Source organism: Seriola lalandi, unplaced genomic scaffold (genome assembly GCF_002814215.2).
Source record: "Seriola lalandi dorsalis isolate HSWRI2012SDOR001 ecotype SW California unplaced genomic scaffold, Sedor1 jcf7180002054591, whole genome shotgun sequence".
In the NCBI taxonomy this organism is placed as follows: domain Eukaryota; kingdom Metazoa; phylum Chordata; class Actinopteri; order Carangiformes; family Carangidae; genus Seriola; species Seriola lalandi.
Genome location: NW_019525144.1, coordinates 416,995 through 435,330, shown reverse-complemented (window position 1 = coordinate 435,330; position 18,336 = coordinate 416,995). Strand labels below are relative to the sequence as shown.

General features: G+C 40.5%; 2 protein-coding genes across 3 annotated transcripts; both read left to right on the top strand.

The window, feature by feature from the left end:
- The first annotated feature begins 1,903 nt into the window (after positions 1 to 1,903).
- LOC111664566 (transcription factor Sox-10-like) lies at positions 1,904 to 6,282 on the top strand. Its single transcript, XM_023419224.2, has 4 exons — positions 1,904 to 1,999; positions 2,402 to 3,086; positions 3,464 to 3,735; positions 3,855 to 6,282. Exons 2-4 carry the CDS (start codon positions 2,644 to 2,646, stop codon positions 4,640 to 4,642), a joined length of 1,503 nt encoding a protein of 500 aa, XP_023274992.1. The 5' UTR covers positions 1,904 to 1,999; positions 2,402 to 2,643; the 3' UTR covers positions 4,643 to 6,282.
- Positions 6,283 to 8,104: 1,822 nt separating this feature from the next.
- On the top strand, positions 8,105 to 13,226 carry rnaseh2a (ribonuclease H2, subunit A). 2 transcript variants are annotated; one of them, XM_023419064.2, is made up of 8 exons: positions 8,105 to 8,295; positions 8,700 to 8,831; positions 8,936 to 9,007; positions 9,199 to 9,413; positions 9,803 to 9,940; positions 10,777 to 10,864; positions 10,978 to 11,101; positions 12,846 to 13,226. In XM_023419064.2, exons 2-8 carry the CDS (start codon positions 8,705 to 8,707, stop codon positions 13,006 to 13,008), a joined length of 927 nt encoding a protein of 308 aa, XP_023274832.1. In that variant the 5' UTR covers positions 8,105 to 8,295; positions 8,700 to 8,704; the 3' UTR covers positions 13,009 to 13,226. The 2 variants fall into 2 exon arrangements, with proteins under 2 accessions (XP_023274832.1, XP_023274831.1); XM_023419063.2 differs by having other exon boundaries at positions 8,106 to 8,295; positions 8,703 to 8,831.
- The last annotated feature ends 5,110 nt before the right edge of the window (positions 13,227 to 18,336 follow it).

Below are 18,336 nucleotides of genomic sequence, written 5' to 3'. Positions count from 1 at the left end.
ACACACACACACACACACATACACTCCATCACCCCCTCATCCCCAAACAGCCCCCCTACCACCAGCACCAACGAGGCCCAAATCCAGGTGCTGCAGAGAGTATTTAGAAACAGAGAAGTGTCGGGGCGGGAGAAACAGAGAGATCCATGTGTCCAGTCCGCTGCAGAGTATTTTCTATGTGTGCGCGACTAGTGTCTATGCTCGGACATAAGGGGAGAAAGACGCACACATCGCTCTCTGTTATCAATTTTTTCCATGTTTGCAGCACAAAACTGCTTTTTGTTCCCCATTTTTTCATTTACGATGGTTAATGGATAGAGGCTTGGGCGTTTGATCACATGGCTACAATTCACCTGAGATGGAGACAAAGAGAGCAAAGAGAGAGGGAGAGAGAGAGGGGGAGAAAACTGAGAGCCAGCCTCAACATGAGAGGCAACGGACACACAGGGGTTATTGTTGCATTCATTTTGTGTGTGTGTGTGTGTGTGTGTGTGTGTGTGTGTGTGTGTGTGTCCGGGTGAGCATCAGATGCTGCTTAAAGTCGATTTTCTTCCTTCCCATCAAGTCATGCTTTAACAGCACCGATCGTGGCCTGTAAACACGCATGTAAAAATCGGCTATCACGCAGAAAAAAAACAGTTTATTCCTGCACCACTCTGGCTTTACGCTCAAAAGATGAGAGAGACTATTACAATATGCAGGACTAAATTCATATTTCAATGTACTTGAAATGGCGACTTGTATTTGTTTTAAGATTTTTTTTTTTTCACGGATTGAGAGCCACTTTACCTCTCACAGTGCTCCGTTTATCTTTTGATCTCCAGCCTGCATATTTCCAGTCTACATGTTGGCCAATTCTTTCACCAGTTTTTATTCAATAAACAACTTGATCAGACTATTAGATTGGATTATTGATAAGTTAATTGTGATATTGAGAGAATGAAACAATAGCACATTGATCTGCAGTTGAAATATGTAGCCTGTTAAGAAACGTAAAGTTCAAATGCTCCTAAATGTTTAACTTGTGATTTCTAAATGCCCACAAATGACGCATGTCGGTGTAACCTCATAATCAAAAGATCAAAAGTTGTTGTTTTCGTTTATCTTTAAAGTTGCATCGTTTTTGCAGACCAGAGTTGGCTCAATAAGGAGAATTTCTGGTACAATAACAGCAGGACAGAAACTTTTCGTTTATTTATTTATTTATTTATTTATAAAGATTATAAAGCTTTCAAGAATTATTTCATGGCCATAGATGGAAACACACAGATGTTGGGTTCATTAACATTAATTGTATGACACTGACCCAAATATAGCTCGTCACACATAGGCTACTAAGTCATGCTTTTTGTGATTTTCTTTACGTTAAAAAAGTACTTATCTGTTAAACTTGTGTCTCTTTAATAGGTTTTCTACAGAAGTTTATCAGACCTGTTTTTTTTTTTTTTATCATGAGAACTGTAAATTAAATTTGTATTGTTATTTCCTAAATCAAACTGAATCCGGTTGAATCAGAGCGAAACTTAACAAATCATGAGTCTTTTTCTTTTTTTTGAGGAACGTGACCACAGGAGGCAATAACTCTCCTCGTGATTGTTTATTTGTTTCATATAACATGTCAACACGTCCAACAAACCTGGCCTTCTCCTGCCTCTAAATGGCCGCACTGTAGAGTCATTTAAGCCACTCCGATGTAAAATCTCACCTCTTCCCTGTTGGATATGTTGCACGGTGATCGACAGACGGGCATTAACGGTGTATCGCTCCCGGCCAATCAGAGAGCAGCGGGATAATTAGAAGGCCAATCGCAGCGCGGTGTGGTGCCGGGGGAGGGGCGGGGCTGACAGTGTGCTGGAATGCTGCCTCTCTGGGAATGTTTTCCACTTTCAATCACACACAAGGCGCTCTTTAAGCTCCGCTGTTGCCACACAGAGCAGCCATTCATCGGCTCTACAGTCAGCCACACACTCCCATGTTGAACCATTGGACATCTAAATTGGTAAGTTATGTAATTTTTTTTAAAACAAAATTTTTAAGATAAAATGATATATTTCACATCAGCGTTCATGTGCCAGCTGTGTTCTTCTTATTTTTACTGGAAGAGGTTTGGCCGTAATTTGGCTTTAAAATATTATTTTTCTAGAAGTGGTTCTTCTGTCTTAATGTTATAATTAATATTATTATTTATCATAATCAATGCTATTATTATTATTGTTGTTGTTATTGACTACACATTGCCTACCGTTTCGGTTACATGTAGTCCGTTAAAAAGCTGAACCCGTTTAGCTTGAAATAAACCGGGACATGTTTGATTGACAGCTAAGCTAAAATTATAATTAACTTGTAGACTTTAATAGTTGGCCTACTAAAGAGTGTCTGTTCTATTGCATGTGATCTTTAGGTGTAGCAGCTTTTGCGTAAACGGATTTCCAGCCGACGGTGGAGAGGACACTTTTACGCAGCAGTATGGCTTTGCCTGAGAAGAGTCAGCAGTAACTGGGATCGTCGTAGACTCCAAACATCTTATTCAGTTAAAACGAATTCATTACACTGAATAGTTTGGACTCTCTCGAAAACTAATTTTGCATTCAAAGGGGGGGTCTTGTCATTAATTGAAAGTAAAATTTGAAAAAAAAAAAAAAAATGTCGGGCGAGGAGCACAGCCTGTCCGAGGCGGAGCTGAGTCCTGGAGGGTCAGACGATGGTCATTCACTCTCACCAACTCAACCCGGAGCGCCGCCCGGCCAGGACTCACCTCTGACCGGGCCGCCGCAGCAGCTGACCGCGCTCTGTGTCGCGGATGGCAGCGGGGATGATGGAGGTAGATCCAGAGCCAAATCAGAGGAGGAGGACGATCGCTTCCCGATCGGTATCAGGGAGGCGGTCAGTCAGGTGCTGGACGGATATGACTGGACACTTGTGCCTATGCCGGTGCGCGTAAACAACGGAAACAAAGCAAAGCCCCACGTCAAGAGGCCCATGAACGCCTTCATGGTGTGGGCTCAAGCGGCGCGGAGGAAACTGGCCGACCAATACCCCCACCTGCACAACGCGGAGCTCAGCAAGACCCTGGGCAAACTGTGGAGGTTTGTATGGAGAGGCTGTCCCAGAAAAGAACAGTGTGGCCATACAGTGGCACATTTCCTGTGCAGCCTGTGCGTAAAGTATATGAAGGGATGTAACCTATAGATTCAAGTTAAACATAAAAGTGGACAAATTATTAACTCAAAATGGTGATTGTTAACGAGGGAAACACTTGGTGCTTGTTATATTGCGTTTCTTAAAAATGGTGTGAACTTAAAACTTATGCAAACCTAGAGTCATACCAGCTAAATGCTGTCCCTGTATTTATCCATTACGCACGAGGTTGATAGCAACATAATTTTCAGACATATTCAAAGAAAATAGCCTACTTTCCCATTAACTCATAAGACTAAATCACTCCTTGTTTTTCTCCCCCCAGGCTGCTGAACGAGAACGACAAGAGGCCATTCATCGAGGAGGCGGAGAGGCTGAGGAAACAGCACAAGAAGGACTACCCAGAGTACAAGTACCAACCCCGGAGACGCAAAAACGGCAAACTAACGACTGCTAGTGAGTCTGATAGCCAGGGGGAAGGGGAGGCCAGCCACTCCCAGTCACACTACAAGACCCTGCATCTAGAGCACAACGGCGGGGCCGGGTCTCCCCTGGGTGACCTGCACCACCATCACCATCACCACCACCATCCTGCTGGTAGGTGGCTCTGTATACAAGATTTGTATTGTGACATTTTGTCAAGAAAAATGAGAACAGAACAGCACAACTCCTAAATAAAAGTTCACCTGATCATATTGTCCTCCTCTCTCCGCTAGGTCAGGGTCACAGCCCACCCACGCCCCCCACCACCCCAAAGACAGAACTCCAGTCTGGGAAACTGTCAGATTCCAAGAGGGATGGGGCAGCAGGAGCGGCCGGAGGATCAGGGGGGTCCAGGGGAGCCCTCGGGGTGGGGGCTGAAGGTGCATCCGGTGGTCCCTCGTCATCAGGCGCTAAACCCCACATCGACTTTGGCACCATGGACATCGGCGAGATCAGCCACGAGGTGATGTCCAACATCGAGCCATTTGATGTAAACGAGTTTGACCAGTACCTCCCTCCAAACGGCCACCCGCAGAGTGGAACCGGCGCCCCTTCAGCTGGATCCTCGGCCTCATCTTATGCCTACGCCCTGGCTGCTGCTAGTGGGCACTCCGCCTGGCTCTCCAAACAGCAGCAGCAGCCTCAGGCCTCTCCGTCTTCCTCCGACCCCTCCAAGGCCCAGATCAAGAGCGAGTCTGCGTCTGGGAGCCACTACGCTGAGGCCTCGTCCTCTCCCTCCTCAGGCACCCATGTCACCTACACCCCTCTCAGCCTCCCTCACTACGGCTCCGCTTTCCCCTCGCTGGCCTCCAGGGCTCAGTTTGAGTATGGAGAGCACCAGGCCCCGGGGGCGTACTATGCCCACTCCAGCCAGGCCCCGGGGCTGTACTCAGCCTTCTCCTACATGGGCCCTACACAGAGGCCTCTGTACACTACCATAGGAGACCCCTCCAGCGTGGCCCCCTCTCACAGCCCCACACACTGGGAGCAGCCTGTTTACACCACACTCACAAGACCTTGAGGGAGACCAGCTGAGCAGAGGGAAATATGGGAAGCGTGTGAGTGGATCTGTGTGTGTGTGTGTGTGTGTGTGTGTGTGTGTGTGTGAGTGTGTGTGTGTGTGTGTGTGTGTGTGTATGTGTGTGTGTGTGCAAATACGCAGCATGTGATTGTGTATATGTGTGTGTGTCCATGCCATATTGATGTTGTATTAGAGGTTTTTACTTTTTTAGCCAATATAATGCAAGACGCATCCACGGGGCCTTACACAGATGAATAAAAAAACAGCCACAAACTCACACAGTATAAGGTGTGAATCATGGGTCAACAGCCAATCAAAAGATAAATAAACTTTAACAAATGTGTGCCATCAAAAATATTTGAGTTGGGATGTACAGCAAGTTTGTATACAAGAGACGAGACGAGTGAGAGAGACACTGAGAGTGGATAGATGTGGACGAGTGACTCAGTTTTGACCCAGACGCGATGGGTTCAGACTGACATAATCAGATTTTATTAACCAAACTAAAGGATGTTTTTGATGTCATTGTGTTATTTTATATGAGTAGTAACTTTATTGTCATTGTTGATATCCTAGGGTGTAACTTTATTGTGACTGATTTGATATTACACTTACACATCTGCACCACTGCTTTGGGAAAAAGCATGTATTGTTTCAATAAGATGTTCCCTGGGGTTGTTGTTTTTTTTTTCGTGGCCAGAAAAGGATAGTTGCAACCTTCTTTCTTTGTAGATAGCACAGTCTGTATTTCTGTCCTTTCTTTACATGGACTTCACTGAACTGAGCAATTAAGCATTTAAGGGGAAAATAGGAAAAAGAGAGGGAAAGAGAGCTCTTAAAGGTGTATTTCAGCTTATCGCTCAGTCTTGGACACTTACCTCAACTCTTTTCATTTTGTGCCAGTAGCAAAGGAGGAGTGTGACCCTGGATACCTGATCGACTGAGGGTATTCAATATATCAGAACCTTAAATGTCCACTTCAGTCTTCTTTTTTGCTTCCTAAGTGCCTAACATTTTTTGCTGATTCACATCTGATTTATCCAATTACTCAGTTAAAATCTATAAGCACAAAGTCTCAACCAAACCTCTCCAGATAATTGGCCAGCTTTGGGTCCTACTTAAGGATTAGAATCACATGTATGACCATTCTGCGCTGCATGTAGGCCAAAAGCATGTTTTAGTCTTTACAAATAGCCCTCTTCCTCTTCAGCAATGTGAATAATGGTCATTACCACAGGTTTCACCTTTATTAAGTGATGCATACTTTATCATTTTATACTGACCCTCTTACCATGTAGTTATTATTTTTATGTAAGTAATAATGCATTGTGTGTCACAACTTTGCTTCTTCCATTTTGTATAATTCTGGATAGTTTTGTAAAGTGTTTGCTATACATTCACTTGAGTATTTTGGCTTCCTTACAAGAAAAGCAATGTTGAAATATTATTGTTGTCATTTATTAAATCAATTTATTTATAAAAAAAAAAAAAAATGCTGTGTAAGATCGTGGTTTTATGTGGCAGTGTTGATGTGGAGAAAACACATGGTGCAGTTAGCAAGTGAAGGGTGAAAAAAATTTAAAACACGCTGCTGACGTGTGAACTGCAATAAAAACACAATCGGCGCCCCACCAACCTAAGCTGTTTAGTGTGTTTGTGTGTTGTAGGCTAAAATTGACTACTAATTCCCTACATTTAATCAGCTGGGGACTGCGTGTTACTGAGAAAGACAAAGAGAGCCATTCAGCGAAGGAGAGGGACAGAAAGAGAGAGAAGGGGTGGGTGTAAAGAGCCAGAGGCAAGGCCAATTTCAGCGTAACCAGCGTACACTTGGACTTTTGTACATGGCTCTCCTTTCACTCTGCCCTCTCCTCTCCACCTGAGGCTGCCTCCCTGCCTCCACATTCAGCTGCAGTTAAAAACTATTCAGAGGGCATCCAAAAAACTAAATGTCAAGCTCATTGTTCTGACATTGTGTTTGAGGGTGATGTAAAACAAAGATAATGATGGAGGCAGTGAGATGTTACAAAAGAAGAGGTGAAGGTGGAATTAATTTGGGAAAGAAAGGGAAAGTATTCTCAGGGTATGGGGAAAGTGATGTAGATTTCAACAGAAGAAAAAACATACATATAACATTAAATACACAGTGCACACTAAGTTAATGGATTTAATATGCTGTGGATTAACTCTTTAATACATCCACACAGGTTATCCACAGACTCAGATCCTTATGAATATACATTGGAAGGGGGAAAAATAAAAATAAAGTTAAATCAATAGGAAGCAGCCTATACTAAACTGTTGTGGCTGTTTTACCAGGCTCCAAAATCCTGAGCCACTTAGTCTGCAGAGTATCTTGTTTTGACTGGTGTTCCACGGAGTTAATCCAACCCTTATCTGAAAACCCAATGTACTCACACTCAGGCAGGAACTTGAAGAGGGTTTATTTCCATTTGCCAGCGTCACAGCAGGTGATTTGATTTTACATCTCAGCCGGGTCCATTACAGACTTCATGTTCTATATTCTCATGGCGCTAAATCTGTCACATTTAACACAGTCAAAAACTTATAATGATCCAAACTCCGCTGACTTTTTATCAGTGCTAGCTTACTCAAAGCACCAAAGTACTTTATGGCAAATCACCTGTCATAAATTACAACCCTAACCTATAACTGTACACTTTACGACAAATAATAGAAAAAGAAGTGTGGCCTTAGCATAACGGATAATCAACATACACATTGACTATTATACAGACTTTGATAAATTTGGAATCTAAATAACATATCCTAACAGCATATTATTATCAAAAAAAGGTTATGTACTTAATTGGCTCTAACACTAGACTGATTGTGGCAGTATTTTCATTTTATGCTACTTCTTATTTACGTACTTACGTACTACACTTGAGTACCAAGGTAAATATTCTACTTTTTACTCCACTGAAATATTTTTTTATAAAAGCATTGTTCATTGTACTCAGCTGTATTCCCATACAAGATAGTTCAAATTACCATCACAGTGCTGCAACCTCAAGACGCTGATTACATATTAATGCATCATTATTAATAATCCAATAATATGCCATATTATAAAACTCTTAAAGGGGCCATTTTCTCGTCATTTTTATTTATTTTGCTTGTTGAGTATTTCTAATTGTAATGGAGTAACCTATTTTTCAGTGGTGGAATGTAACAACTTACATTTACTGAAGTACTGTACTTAAGTATAAATTTTCAGCACAACAATCTTGTGCTTTACTTGAGTAATTTCAAAGGTTCAACAGGAGGGACTCACATGCACTAACACGCCTGCACTGCCAAAACAAAGAATAGAGAAACACATGTAGAGAGGGTGTGACTTTGTTCTCTGCTCAGGACGCCATTACTCCACTATATCTTCAGATAGAAAGTAGTTGTTTACTGCTCTATTAGTTTTTAAAAATCTTGTTTACAGTGGCCTTAACAGGAGCCAGGTGAGCTCTAAATTTCCAGGTCAGACTCAGGTCAGTCTCCAGACCAAGCGGTGGCAGTCATGAGCCTACATCTTTAAATACGACGAAGAAGACGCTTTTCCGGGGGCGCCAAATCCGGAGCAGACAAACACAACACCAAACTCAACACCAAACTCACACAAGTCGCCGTGTAAACAGGTAAGAATTGGCTTTACTCAGTTTTGTCATGACATGTGCTACCTTAATGTTTTATCGAAACAACCGAAACTCAGCATTTAAACCGAAAGCATCTGCGTATTTTTGTTAAGAAGGGTCCGTTTCAGGAGTTTGAACCGTATCAAGTGTGTAGCATTTAGCTACAACATCATAACACAGTACAAGAGCTACACAGCGTGTGTCTGTGTCTCTTCTTGATTTAGCACTTTGCACCTACTTTAACTCGCAGTTCTGAGATATTTTAGTCCGTCTTGCACACGCAGCATGTTTAAGATCTACCCGCAGGTTTCAAGGCAGAGACGTTATAGAGATTATTAGGACTTTGGGTCAGGTCAGGGGACTGTGAGAGCAGCTCCAAACGCTTCAGCTTATGTTTCCTCTGCCAGCAGTCATGGATCTCAGTCCCTTTGAAACAGACAACTCTGTCAGCTGCCGGCTGGCTTCTCAGATCCCAGATGTCTGCAAGACGGAGGACTGTTGTTTGGGCATTGATGAGGCAGGCAGGGGGCCTGTGCTGGGTAAGCCAATGAGATAATGATTTGATGTTTATTTTTTTATCAGTGACCACACAGTGAAGCATGTAGTATACATACTTATACTATTTTCTATTTTGTTGATCCAGGGCCCATGGTGTATGGAATATGTTTCTGTCCAGTTTCCAAAAAGGGGGACCTGAAGAACTTGAAAGTGGCAGGTAATAATGTAGTTGCCAGTGGTGAAGTTAACCAGTTCACTATTTACCACCCTTTGTTAACCAACTGTAGCTAAAAGATGGTACTTTCAAATCAATATGCATATTGAATCCTGCATAATTTACTCACTCGCATTGACACACAATCACACATGGATTCTGAAATTGATGCATTTTATTACTCCTTTTAATAGATTCAAAGACCCTAACAGAGGCCGAGAGAGAGAAGCTTTTCCAAAACCTGGATGAAGCCAGAAATTACGTGGGCTGGGCACTGCAGATTCTCTCCCCCAACACAATCTCCACCAGCATGTTACAGAGGACAAAATACAACCTGAATGCTCTTTCACATGATACAGCGATTGGTCTAGTGCAGTATGCCTTGGACAGTGGAGTACAGCTAAAAGAGGTAGGAAGTAATTTACATTAGTATAAATGTTTTATTGTATTGTTTAGGTCATTTTCTACTCTGCCTGTATGGACAAATTGTTTTAGACTGTGCTTACAGGCACCCATGGTGATTGTCCTTTTTGTGTCAAATGAATGTACCAGAGTTAGCTGTAACTGATGCAGGTGCTCCATATGAGCTTAAAACTAATTGCAGGCAGTGCATTAGCAAATGTTTTTGCTTTTCCTCAGGTCTACGTCTAGTTTGGGTCATTGGTTCTTCTCATGAAGACCTTTGTCTTGCAGTGACCTAACTCCTCTTTTTCCTCTGTCTTTTTTTCCCCTTCATCCTCCTTTTCTCTTTGCGCTGTCTGTTCTCTCTTCTTCTTCAATTTGTCTGGTGTTCTGCAGGTTTATGTGGACACAGTCGGCCCAGCAGAGAAGTATGAGGACAAACTGTCCAAGCTGTTCCCAGGTATTGACGTGACTGTGAGGCCAAAGGCTGACTCCCTCTTCCCCATTGTCAGTGCAGCCAGTATCTGTGCGAAGGTTAGTAAAGACCATCAAGATGCTGTCTAGTCCTCTTTCTTCGTTCTCATTGACTTCCTTAATTATTACATTTTGCTGGTCCTTCGCTCTTATTCTACAGCTGTGCAGTCGTTAATTTGTTCAGAAGTTCAATTACTATCTCAATTTCCTCATTTCCTCTGTCTTTCCTGAAAGAAGATGATCTTATGAATGGTGGGAGTAGTATAGCAAGTAGATGAGGGAAGGACATTTATGACTAGCGACGTGTAATACAAAATTATGTCCTTTCCTATAAAGCTGGGAGAGTTGTTTCTCAACAACATATTCATATATCTTTTCATAGCGGGAATGGTGATGTAAAACCAGTTTTCCATACTGAAGCTTATGTTAACCGTTAACACACCCTTATGTCTTCAACATTTTAAACGATCTCCGTAGGTTTTATAAGTTGACATCTTGTTTGAATTAATTCTCGGGTTTAGTTGCAATCAGCTGGTATGTCTGAGTCATTTAAAAATTGAATAATTGAAATCATGCCATTGTTAAAATTCAAAGAGGGGGCAGCATGGTGGCTCAGCTAATGGAGTGATTTACCATGTGTGCCTTTGGCATCTTACCGGTTGTGTAGTCCAGTTAGTCCATCCTCAGAGCAGGAGGAGATTTAGTTTTTTAATTAGCAGAGTGCTGGTTGAATAATGAGTTGCCATTAGTGGTTGTGTGGATTTCTTTGTTACTTCAGTGACCTTAATTAGGATTATGGACCGAGTGTTGGTGCTGCTGAAAACCTCAACATCCATATTTTAAGATCTGTTCAGAGCTGCTCTGTGGGTTCGCTTATGTTGTGTGATCATTTTCAGGTTGCCAGGGATCGTGTTGTAAAAGGCTGGAACTTTGCTGAGGACCTGGGAGAGGTGGATGCAGATTACGGCTCAGGATACCCGAATGGTAACAGAAACAATTAATAGCTATTATAATCCTTCCAGTGACATCAAGTTTGTTATTCAAAACACTGCATGTAGATTAACGTCACTAAGACCAACTTTTTCCTGTGTTTTCAGACCCCAAGACTAAAGCGTGGCTGCTGAAGTACCTGGACCCAGTGTTTGGTTACCCTCAGTTTGTGCGATTTAGCTGGAGCACTGCCCAAACCCTGATGGACAGCAAGGCAGTGACTGTTCACTGGTAAAGAGCCTTCAAACTTGATTTTGACTAAAGTCCTAAGATGTATAAAGACAGAGGTTCATTTAGAGAGTTAATGAAGAATACCATTGAAATAGCATTAAACGTGGTTTACAGTATCTGTGCCCTTGGTGATTCTTCTCTAAGACACTGTTACTGTTTCTCCTATTTATGAACATGACAGATAAGGAAAAGATACAGCGTGAAAAAATAAGAACATCCCATGGATATTGTTGACTTTTTCAACATCTTTGAACAAGAGAACATTTGATCCTCTTTGTTACATTGCCTACAGATAAAGGTCATATACTTTTATGCTTTTCCAATCATAATTAATATATTAATATAATATTAATTAATATTAATATATTTTTAAATATATATGTGTGTGTGTGTGTGTATCAAATAATATTCTTCTGTGGAAAAAGTAAGTACACCCTTGGCCTCAGAAGCTTGTGTTACCACTTGAATAGAAATAACTTCTTGTAGGCGGTTTGCATAATTGCCCACCAGTCTCTGACATTAGCTTGCTGAAATTGCTGACCACTCCTCCATGTAAAATTCTATGAGTTTACAAGATGTTTGAGGGTTTTTTCTTGTATGCACTACTCGTTTTGAAATCCCCCCACAACATTTGAATGGGATTCAAATCTGGGCTTTGACGTAACCCTCCATTTCTTCTTTTGGAGCCATTCCTTGGTGGTTTTTCTCGTCTGCTTAAGATCATTAACCTGTTGAAAGGACAACTCCTGGTTCAACTTCAACTTTTGCACAGATGGCCTCACATCTTCAAGCATGTTTGATATGATGCCGAATTCATAGTTGAATCGATGACAGCAAACTACCCAGTCTCAGAGACAGCGACTCAACCCTAAACCATAATGTTTCTACCACCATGCTTCACAGCTGGTATGAGGTTCCTCTGCTTAAAAGCTGTCTCTGGTCTGCCCAAGCATGTCTACTGTTACTATGGCCCAACAACTCTGTCTTTGATTTATCAGTCCACAGAACATTATTCCAGAAGGCCTGGTCTTTGCCTAGATATTCATTGGCAAACTGTAGTCTTACTCTAATGTTCTTTTAGGACACCAAAGGCTTTTCCTGTCACGTCTCCCATGTAGGTCAAATGCAATCTTATTCAGATTGTAGACTCATGCACTTTGACACCCACAGGTGCAAGAGTTACCTGCAAATCCAGATTCTTGGAGACTTCTTTTTGATGAGGAATGCTAGTAAAATCGTTTAGAGATCTTTTTAAATCCCTTGCCAGACTCATAGGCATCCACAACCTTTTCACTGAAGGCCTTAGACAGCTCTTTAGATTTTGGCATAATGACACCACACAGTTCAGTAGCTAAGAGAACAGCAGACCCTATGGATTTAAATAAGACATGTTACACTTGCACTCCCCAAACAGGTTCTAATAATTGGCCCATAATCGAGAGCACCTAAGTCTATTTTTATGGATTTACACTAGTGATCAATGTAGTGTCTGTTTTTTGTAATAGGCAGTGTTTCAAAGAGGATAAAATGTTTGCTAGTGAAAAATATGTTGAAAAAGTCAACCATTTCCATGGGGTGTAGTTAATTTTTCACATGACTGTAAGAATATTTACATGTGTTAGTCTGTGAAAACCACAACCCCTTTGATTTGCACGCTTAATGTCTGTGCAAATCATTTCACCTCAGGGGACGAGCACCAACCACAGTGTAAAAACCAGTCTTGTTTTGTCAAATCTTTCCTCAGGGATGATGATGAGGAGGATGGTGAGAAGTCAGCACAGCGGCAAAAAAACAGGTCCATGTTGTCCTACTTTGGTGCTTCAGCTGGAGGTAACGACCAAAACCCAACGCACCAGACACACCGCTTCCTCACTGAGCGGAGGCTGACGAGCCTCAACACACTCTGAAGACATTAGAGGACATGCACATGCATACTGGGAATCATAAGCTTATCGTGAGATCTTCATATACAACCAAATTGTTTTGTGTTTGGCACGGGTCTGCATGCACTTGAATGAAACATTGCTGGCATCTGATGTTTGTATCGCCAATGCAAACTTGAAACAGTCTTTATTTGCTCTGTTTTTGCTTATTTTTGCTACATAAAAGTAATGTTTAAATCTAATGTTTTGCTTTCCTAAGAACTTTTTTTTTTTTTTTTTTTTTTTTTTTAAATTCGAACTCCATCCTTTCCAAAGAAGCAACAAAACATTGTTGGAAAGTTGCAGTCTTTAATAGCAACACTGCCCTCTGGTGGCATCCTGATGTATTACAGCAGGGGTTTGAAAAGCTTCATTAGTGCTTCACATTATTGGTCACAATCTGATGAACACAAAATGTCCCAAATCCATACTATATACTGATTCTATGTAGTAAATACTACATACTAATTGTCATAATGTTTTAGCCCTTAGTATAACAAAACATGCTTAACCAGTAAATAGTCTGCATCAACAGCACACACAAAAATCAACTGCATTTAGTGTACATATTGTCTGGGTTGTGTATACTTCATTTTGTCACCATTCAATTGGGATACACTAAAATTATATTCAGAATTAGTTTAGATAGATTTAGGACCCAGAGATGGTCTTTCTTCATATATCACATTTTTGCTACAGTACTGTACATACAAGATAGCATACAATTCATAATATAATTACATTTGTCTTTATTGTAGGTACTAGATAAATGTAGGACTGGATAAAGTATGATACTTGAGTTTCAGTACCTGTACCTTGCTGAGAGGAATATGAACATGTACTCCTACAAAATCAGTTTTTTAAAATATAACATAAAAAGCTTGAATTCTCAATTGACTAAAAAACATAATATTTAACAAATAAAATAGTCTTTAATTATGGTTTTAATCAAACTATCAAATCAAAAACAAAGGTGCATTTTCGTTGGGACTAAATTAGTACTGAGATTCTGAGTGAATACTGAACACAGTGAATTTCCCAGTTGTGGGATTAATAAAGTTAATCTAATCTAATTCAATAGCCAGCCTTTACAGGAAAACATTTCTTTAAACAAATATTATGTTTTGTCCTACCAGTATTGATATCTAATGACTATAAATTACATTTTATCACTGTCAGTGAGCAACCGACAGCAGACGGTTTGAAAAAAAAACATCTTAAGGTTTTTCACTTTTCTATTATTTCACAAGTATGAGGTAAAAAGGAGGATAAGGTTTGATGGGTTTTACTGCATATTTTTCCCCCTCCTAAAATACCACATTGCAATCTGTATTAACCTGAGAGAGTGTGCTTGCATGGCATAGATCCATCTTTAGGTCTTTGCCAAATGCTTGTCTTCTCAGTCAGCAGTCTTCTTCTGTTGTTGATGATCTGTCCCACCTCCCACGAGAGCTTCATCCTCTTGTGACTCTCCAGGTTTTTTCTCCAGGCTAACACTTGGACTCTCAGGAAACTTCTCCCATGACAAAACACTCACACACACATTTTGCTATGGGAACACAAAAGGCAGTTAGCTACGAGGGGGTGTTCATAATATCATCATAAAAATAAATTCTTCATTGACTTGCCCCGCTTAACAAAGGTTAACTAAAAATTAAAGGCATATCCATCTGTCCACTGTTGCTAGTTCCCATTGGGTTTGTTTCTGGACTCCTGGATCCTCTTCCCACAGTTCATAGCTAAAGTGGACACCGCAAACGAGGACAGGATCATGATCGAGCTCCCCACAAAATGAGACGAAGCTCCTCTGGAGGTTGCTCGCAGGGCTTTCCTGGGGAAAGTCTCTCTGTCAAAGGCTGCAGAGGCAGTCATCGTCTGGGCCACAGGCTCCATGGTTATGGGTGATGCTTGGATGTCAAAAAGATGAAGGCAAAGTCCAGTGGTTTTGTTCTGTTAGATGTTGGCCCCTCAGTTCGACTGCTGCAGCCTCAGCATGCGGTGTCCTCTCTGTGTCCTCACTAGTAAGTCGCCGGGCTCAATCGGTTGTGTCCTGTCTGATTCCTCTCTTCATCCCCACCTTTACGTCCATTTATAACTTCCTCATCTAATCCCCCTAAGTAGCCTGGTGTCCTACTGCGTCAATGGGATTAAAAATAGTTAGCCTATGCCCAGAGAGGCCTAAAGTGGCGATCTATATCAGCTTAAGACAGTCTACTGTAATTCCATTAGATCACCCTGCCATCGTTCCATAGTGAATGAATGAGTTGTTGACAGTCAACAACTTTGGTCTGTAAACATGTAATTAGGAAAGTACATAATCATTGATTAAGCTGTTTGACATGTAATCAGTCATGAGGGTCATTTCCACCTGTCCTCAAGTGTTGGGTTTAATGCCAAACAAATTCAAAAAATATTTCTTGTGATTTTCATCACAAACAAAAAGAAAGCTTCACTCCTCTAATATACTTTCTATACATTTTGCACTTTTGTTAGTTTCACAAGACTACAGCCCCTGTGAGACTGTGCTTTGTGCTAAATGCTAACAGGCTAATAATCAGGTATAATGTTTATATCAAGTGTACTATGCTCCTTTTAATATGTTAAAATGCTAACATTTGCTAATTACAAATAAACAAAGTACAGCTGAGGCTAATGAAAATACAATGGATGTCTGTACAAGATTTCATGGCGGTCCATCAAATGATCCAAAGTGGTGGACCGATCAACTGACAGACTGACATTGCCATATATACGGACATTATAGCCATGGAGCTAGCATGGCTAAAAATAAATAAAACATATGAAATATTGATATATAAAGCAAGGCAAATGTTCTCCAAAGTGGTTTTGTTGACCAAAAGAAATAGTCCTGACTTTACAGACAAGTTAGACAGAGCTGCAGATGAGGTAAAGCAGATTAGAGCCCACTGATATTTGGCAGCTAGATTGTTTTTCCATTGATCATGGGCTGCAACTGAAACCACAAGGGCTGCCAGAATGAGTCACTTAGACTATCATCCAAGACAACGTATTTTCCTGAACACGTACTGTCCATTCCCTTAGATGAGATAAGAGAGTAGACCAGTAGAGACTGAAAAGAAGATCAAAGATCAAAGATGATTCACAGGGAAGAAGAGTACATCTGATTAAGAAATGGCACGGGACAATTTAACTCAACATAAAAATCCCAGTGAACATTCTGTGAATCGACTACGTAGTTTTCTTATGAAATGTCTATAGTCAAAGACATAGTTTGTCACTGATGAACTAAATTCTTAGTTGTAAAAAGTTGGTCCTGTTTTAGCTAACAGCATTAAACACTTATGTATCTTCAAAGCCCACATAATTATTCTTTTTCAAAGTATTATAGGAGACAAACAGTATTGTAAAAAGAAAGAAAAGAAGAAGCTAGTGTTGAATTACGTTCGACTGTTTTGATAATCTTTTAAGCTGTCTATGAAGCACAAGGCCCTGAAGTATGACAACTTGTTGCTTGCTGCACAGAACAGAATGTCCTTTTTTGGTTTTCAGCTCTTGGTTTTCATCTTGGCCTCTGGGAAATCAGTGGCCCATTTTTACTATTTTCAGACATTTTATACACCAAACAAATGACTGATCAATCAAAAAATAACTATTTAATAAATGTAGAAATTTGTACAATCTCATGATAGGATTTTACATACTGTTTTCCTTATTACCAGTGACAAAAATACTGTGTGAAAACTTTGACACAGGAACTAAGTGGCATTTCCATCCATTAATAGAAAACCTTAGTTTGAACTGTCGTCTGTGACGTGCACCGTTGTTGGCCCCAAGCACAGTTCCTCCTCGCCATGACCCAGGTCGCTTGGGGTCAGCAGAGCTCTAATCCCTGAGGTAGTTACACGTAGTCCCAGTTTCTTTAATTGTGCTAATTGGATTGTGCTGGTTCTTTTCCAACACAGACACAGAAAGCCTTCATGAATGAATGAGTGGCGGCAAAACTGTTGTGGTTGTTCGAGATGCTTCAACTATGAGTCAGAGATATTTAACAAATAAAAAAAATATTAGTGCTACAAATAATTACAGTACAGTTATATGTTCTGTAACTATTTATTTATTGTTCCACCATATCAGAATTACCTTGTTTGGACAAATTACTTCTCACTCATTAGACAAACTAAGGGGTCCAGATACATTAGCTTTCAGATTGTAAGGTGCATGATGTCATCCATCTATCAGTTCAAACAATAATTGGTTAATAAAGGTATTACTGATATTAGGACTGATACTTAAGTATTTTGCAGGTGTATGAAAATGGAAAAACATGGACGTACACTACTGATTTTTTTGTCAGTGCTCTTGAAAATGAATTCCTGCTTTTATAGGACACTCTCCTATCGTCCAAACAACTATAAAATAACAAACAAAAGCATGTATTTGTTATGTCAACAAATTATTATATTGAATTTGTAGTTAAAAAGTCAAAACAATGTTCCATTCAGTACAAAATCAAAGACAATCTGCAACATCATATTAAAAGTAACAAATTGTCGTTTGTAAATGCCATCATCAGTATAAGTGACCTTTGAGGATTTTTTTCATTAAACTGCAGAAACTTCTGCTTGACATTTCACGTCCGTCCTGTCAGGGATTCTTTAACTTCAGATTTTCTTGGGTAAAGATTAAGCAGCAGTTTCCTCATTAGTCATCACTTTTGTAATTACTATTCATCCCACTATTGTTAGGTCTTTGCTCAGTGTCACATACTATATGTATATTCTGATCTAAAGCTGCTTCTTATCTGCGGATCACCAGTGCTGTGCCTTGCCTCCTCAGACTCTGTTGTAACTGGCCTTCAGATTGAATTATCTTTGTCGAGTTCCCTCAGGAGCCCTGACATTTCCCTTGGCCCGTTCAGCATGTAGTGGCTCATTTTAATTGGAGTAGCAGATCGTTTCCACACGGTGTCCCTATTGCCCCAAAATGAAAACTGGTATGTTTTTTTTTTTTTTAATGTTTTTAATTTCAGTGCATGACACTTTTAGGTTGCAGGGGAACATGCTAGTATTAACTGTTTTTGAAGTAGTCTGTGATTTCTAAATGAAGTTACTGTTTTTAATTGGTTATTGGACAGGCAGTATCAGCTATCAGTTACACTAGCAGACAAGGTGTTAGGTTTAGAAAGTCTGAAGGCTTAGCAGTGTTCAGGAGTTACGTAAACATCATACAGTCGATATAAAGAACATAAAACAGGTGTTGGCATTTAATTATTATATAAAATGATTATATAAATTGGATGTTTACCTCAACTGTGAAGGTGTCACTCTGTGA

Excerpts from the sequence above, each read along its gene's own strand:
- rnaseh2a (XM_023419064.2), top strand. The coding sequence starts at position 8,705 with ATGGATCTCAGTCCCTTTGAAACAGACAACTCTGTCAGCTGCCGGCTG. Across the intron at positions 9,008-9,198 it reads GAAGAACTTGAAAGTGGCAG|ATTCAAAGACCCTAACAGAG; the intron begins GTAATAATGTAG and ends TCCTTTTAATAG. Across the intron at positions 9,941-10,776 it reads CAGCCAGTATCTGTGCGAAG|GTTGCCAGGGATCGTGTTGT; the intron begins GTTAGTAAAGAC and ends GATCATTTTCAG.
- LOC111664566 (XM_023419224.2), top strand. The coding sequence starts at position 2,644 with ATGTCGGGCGAGGAGCACAGCCTGTCCGAGGCGGAGCTGAGTCCTGGA. Across the intron at positions 3,087-3,463 it reads ACCCTGGGCAAACTGTGGAG|GCTGCTGAACGAGAACGACA; the intron begins GTTTGTATGGAG and ends TTCTCCCCCCAG. Across the intron at positions 3,736-3,854 it reads TCACCACCACCATCCTGCTG|GTCAGGGTCACAGCCCACCC; the intron begins GTAGGTGGCTCT and ends TCTCTCCGCTAG.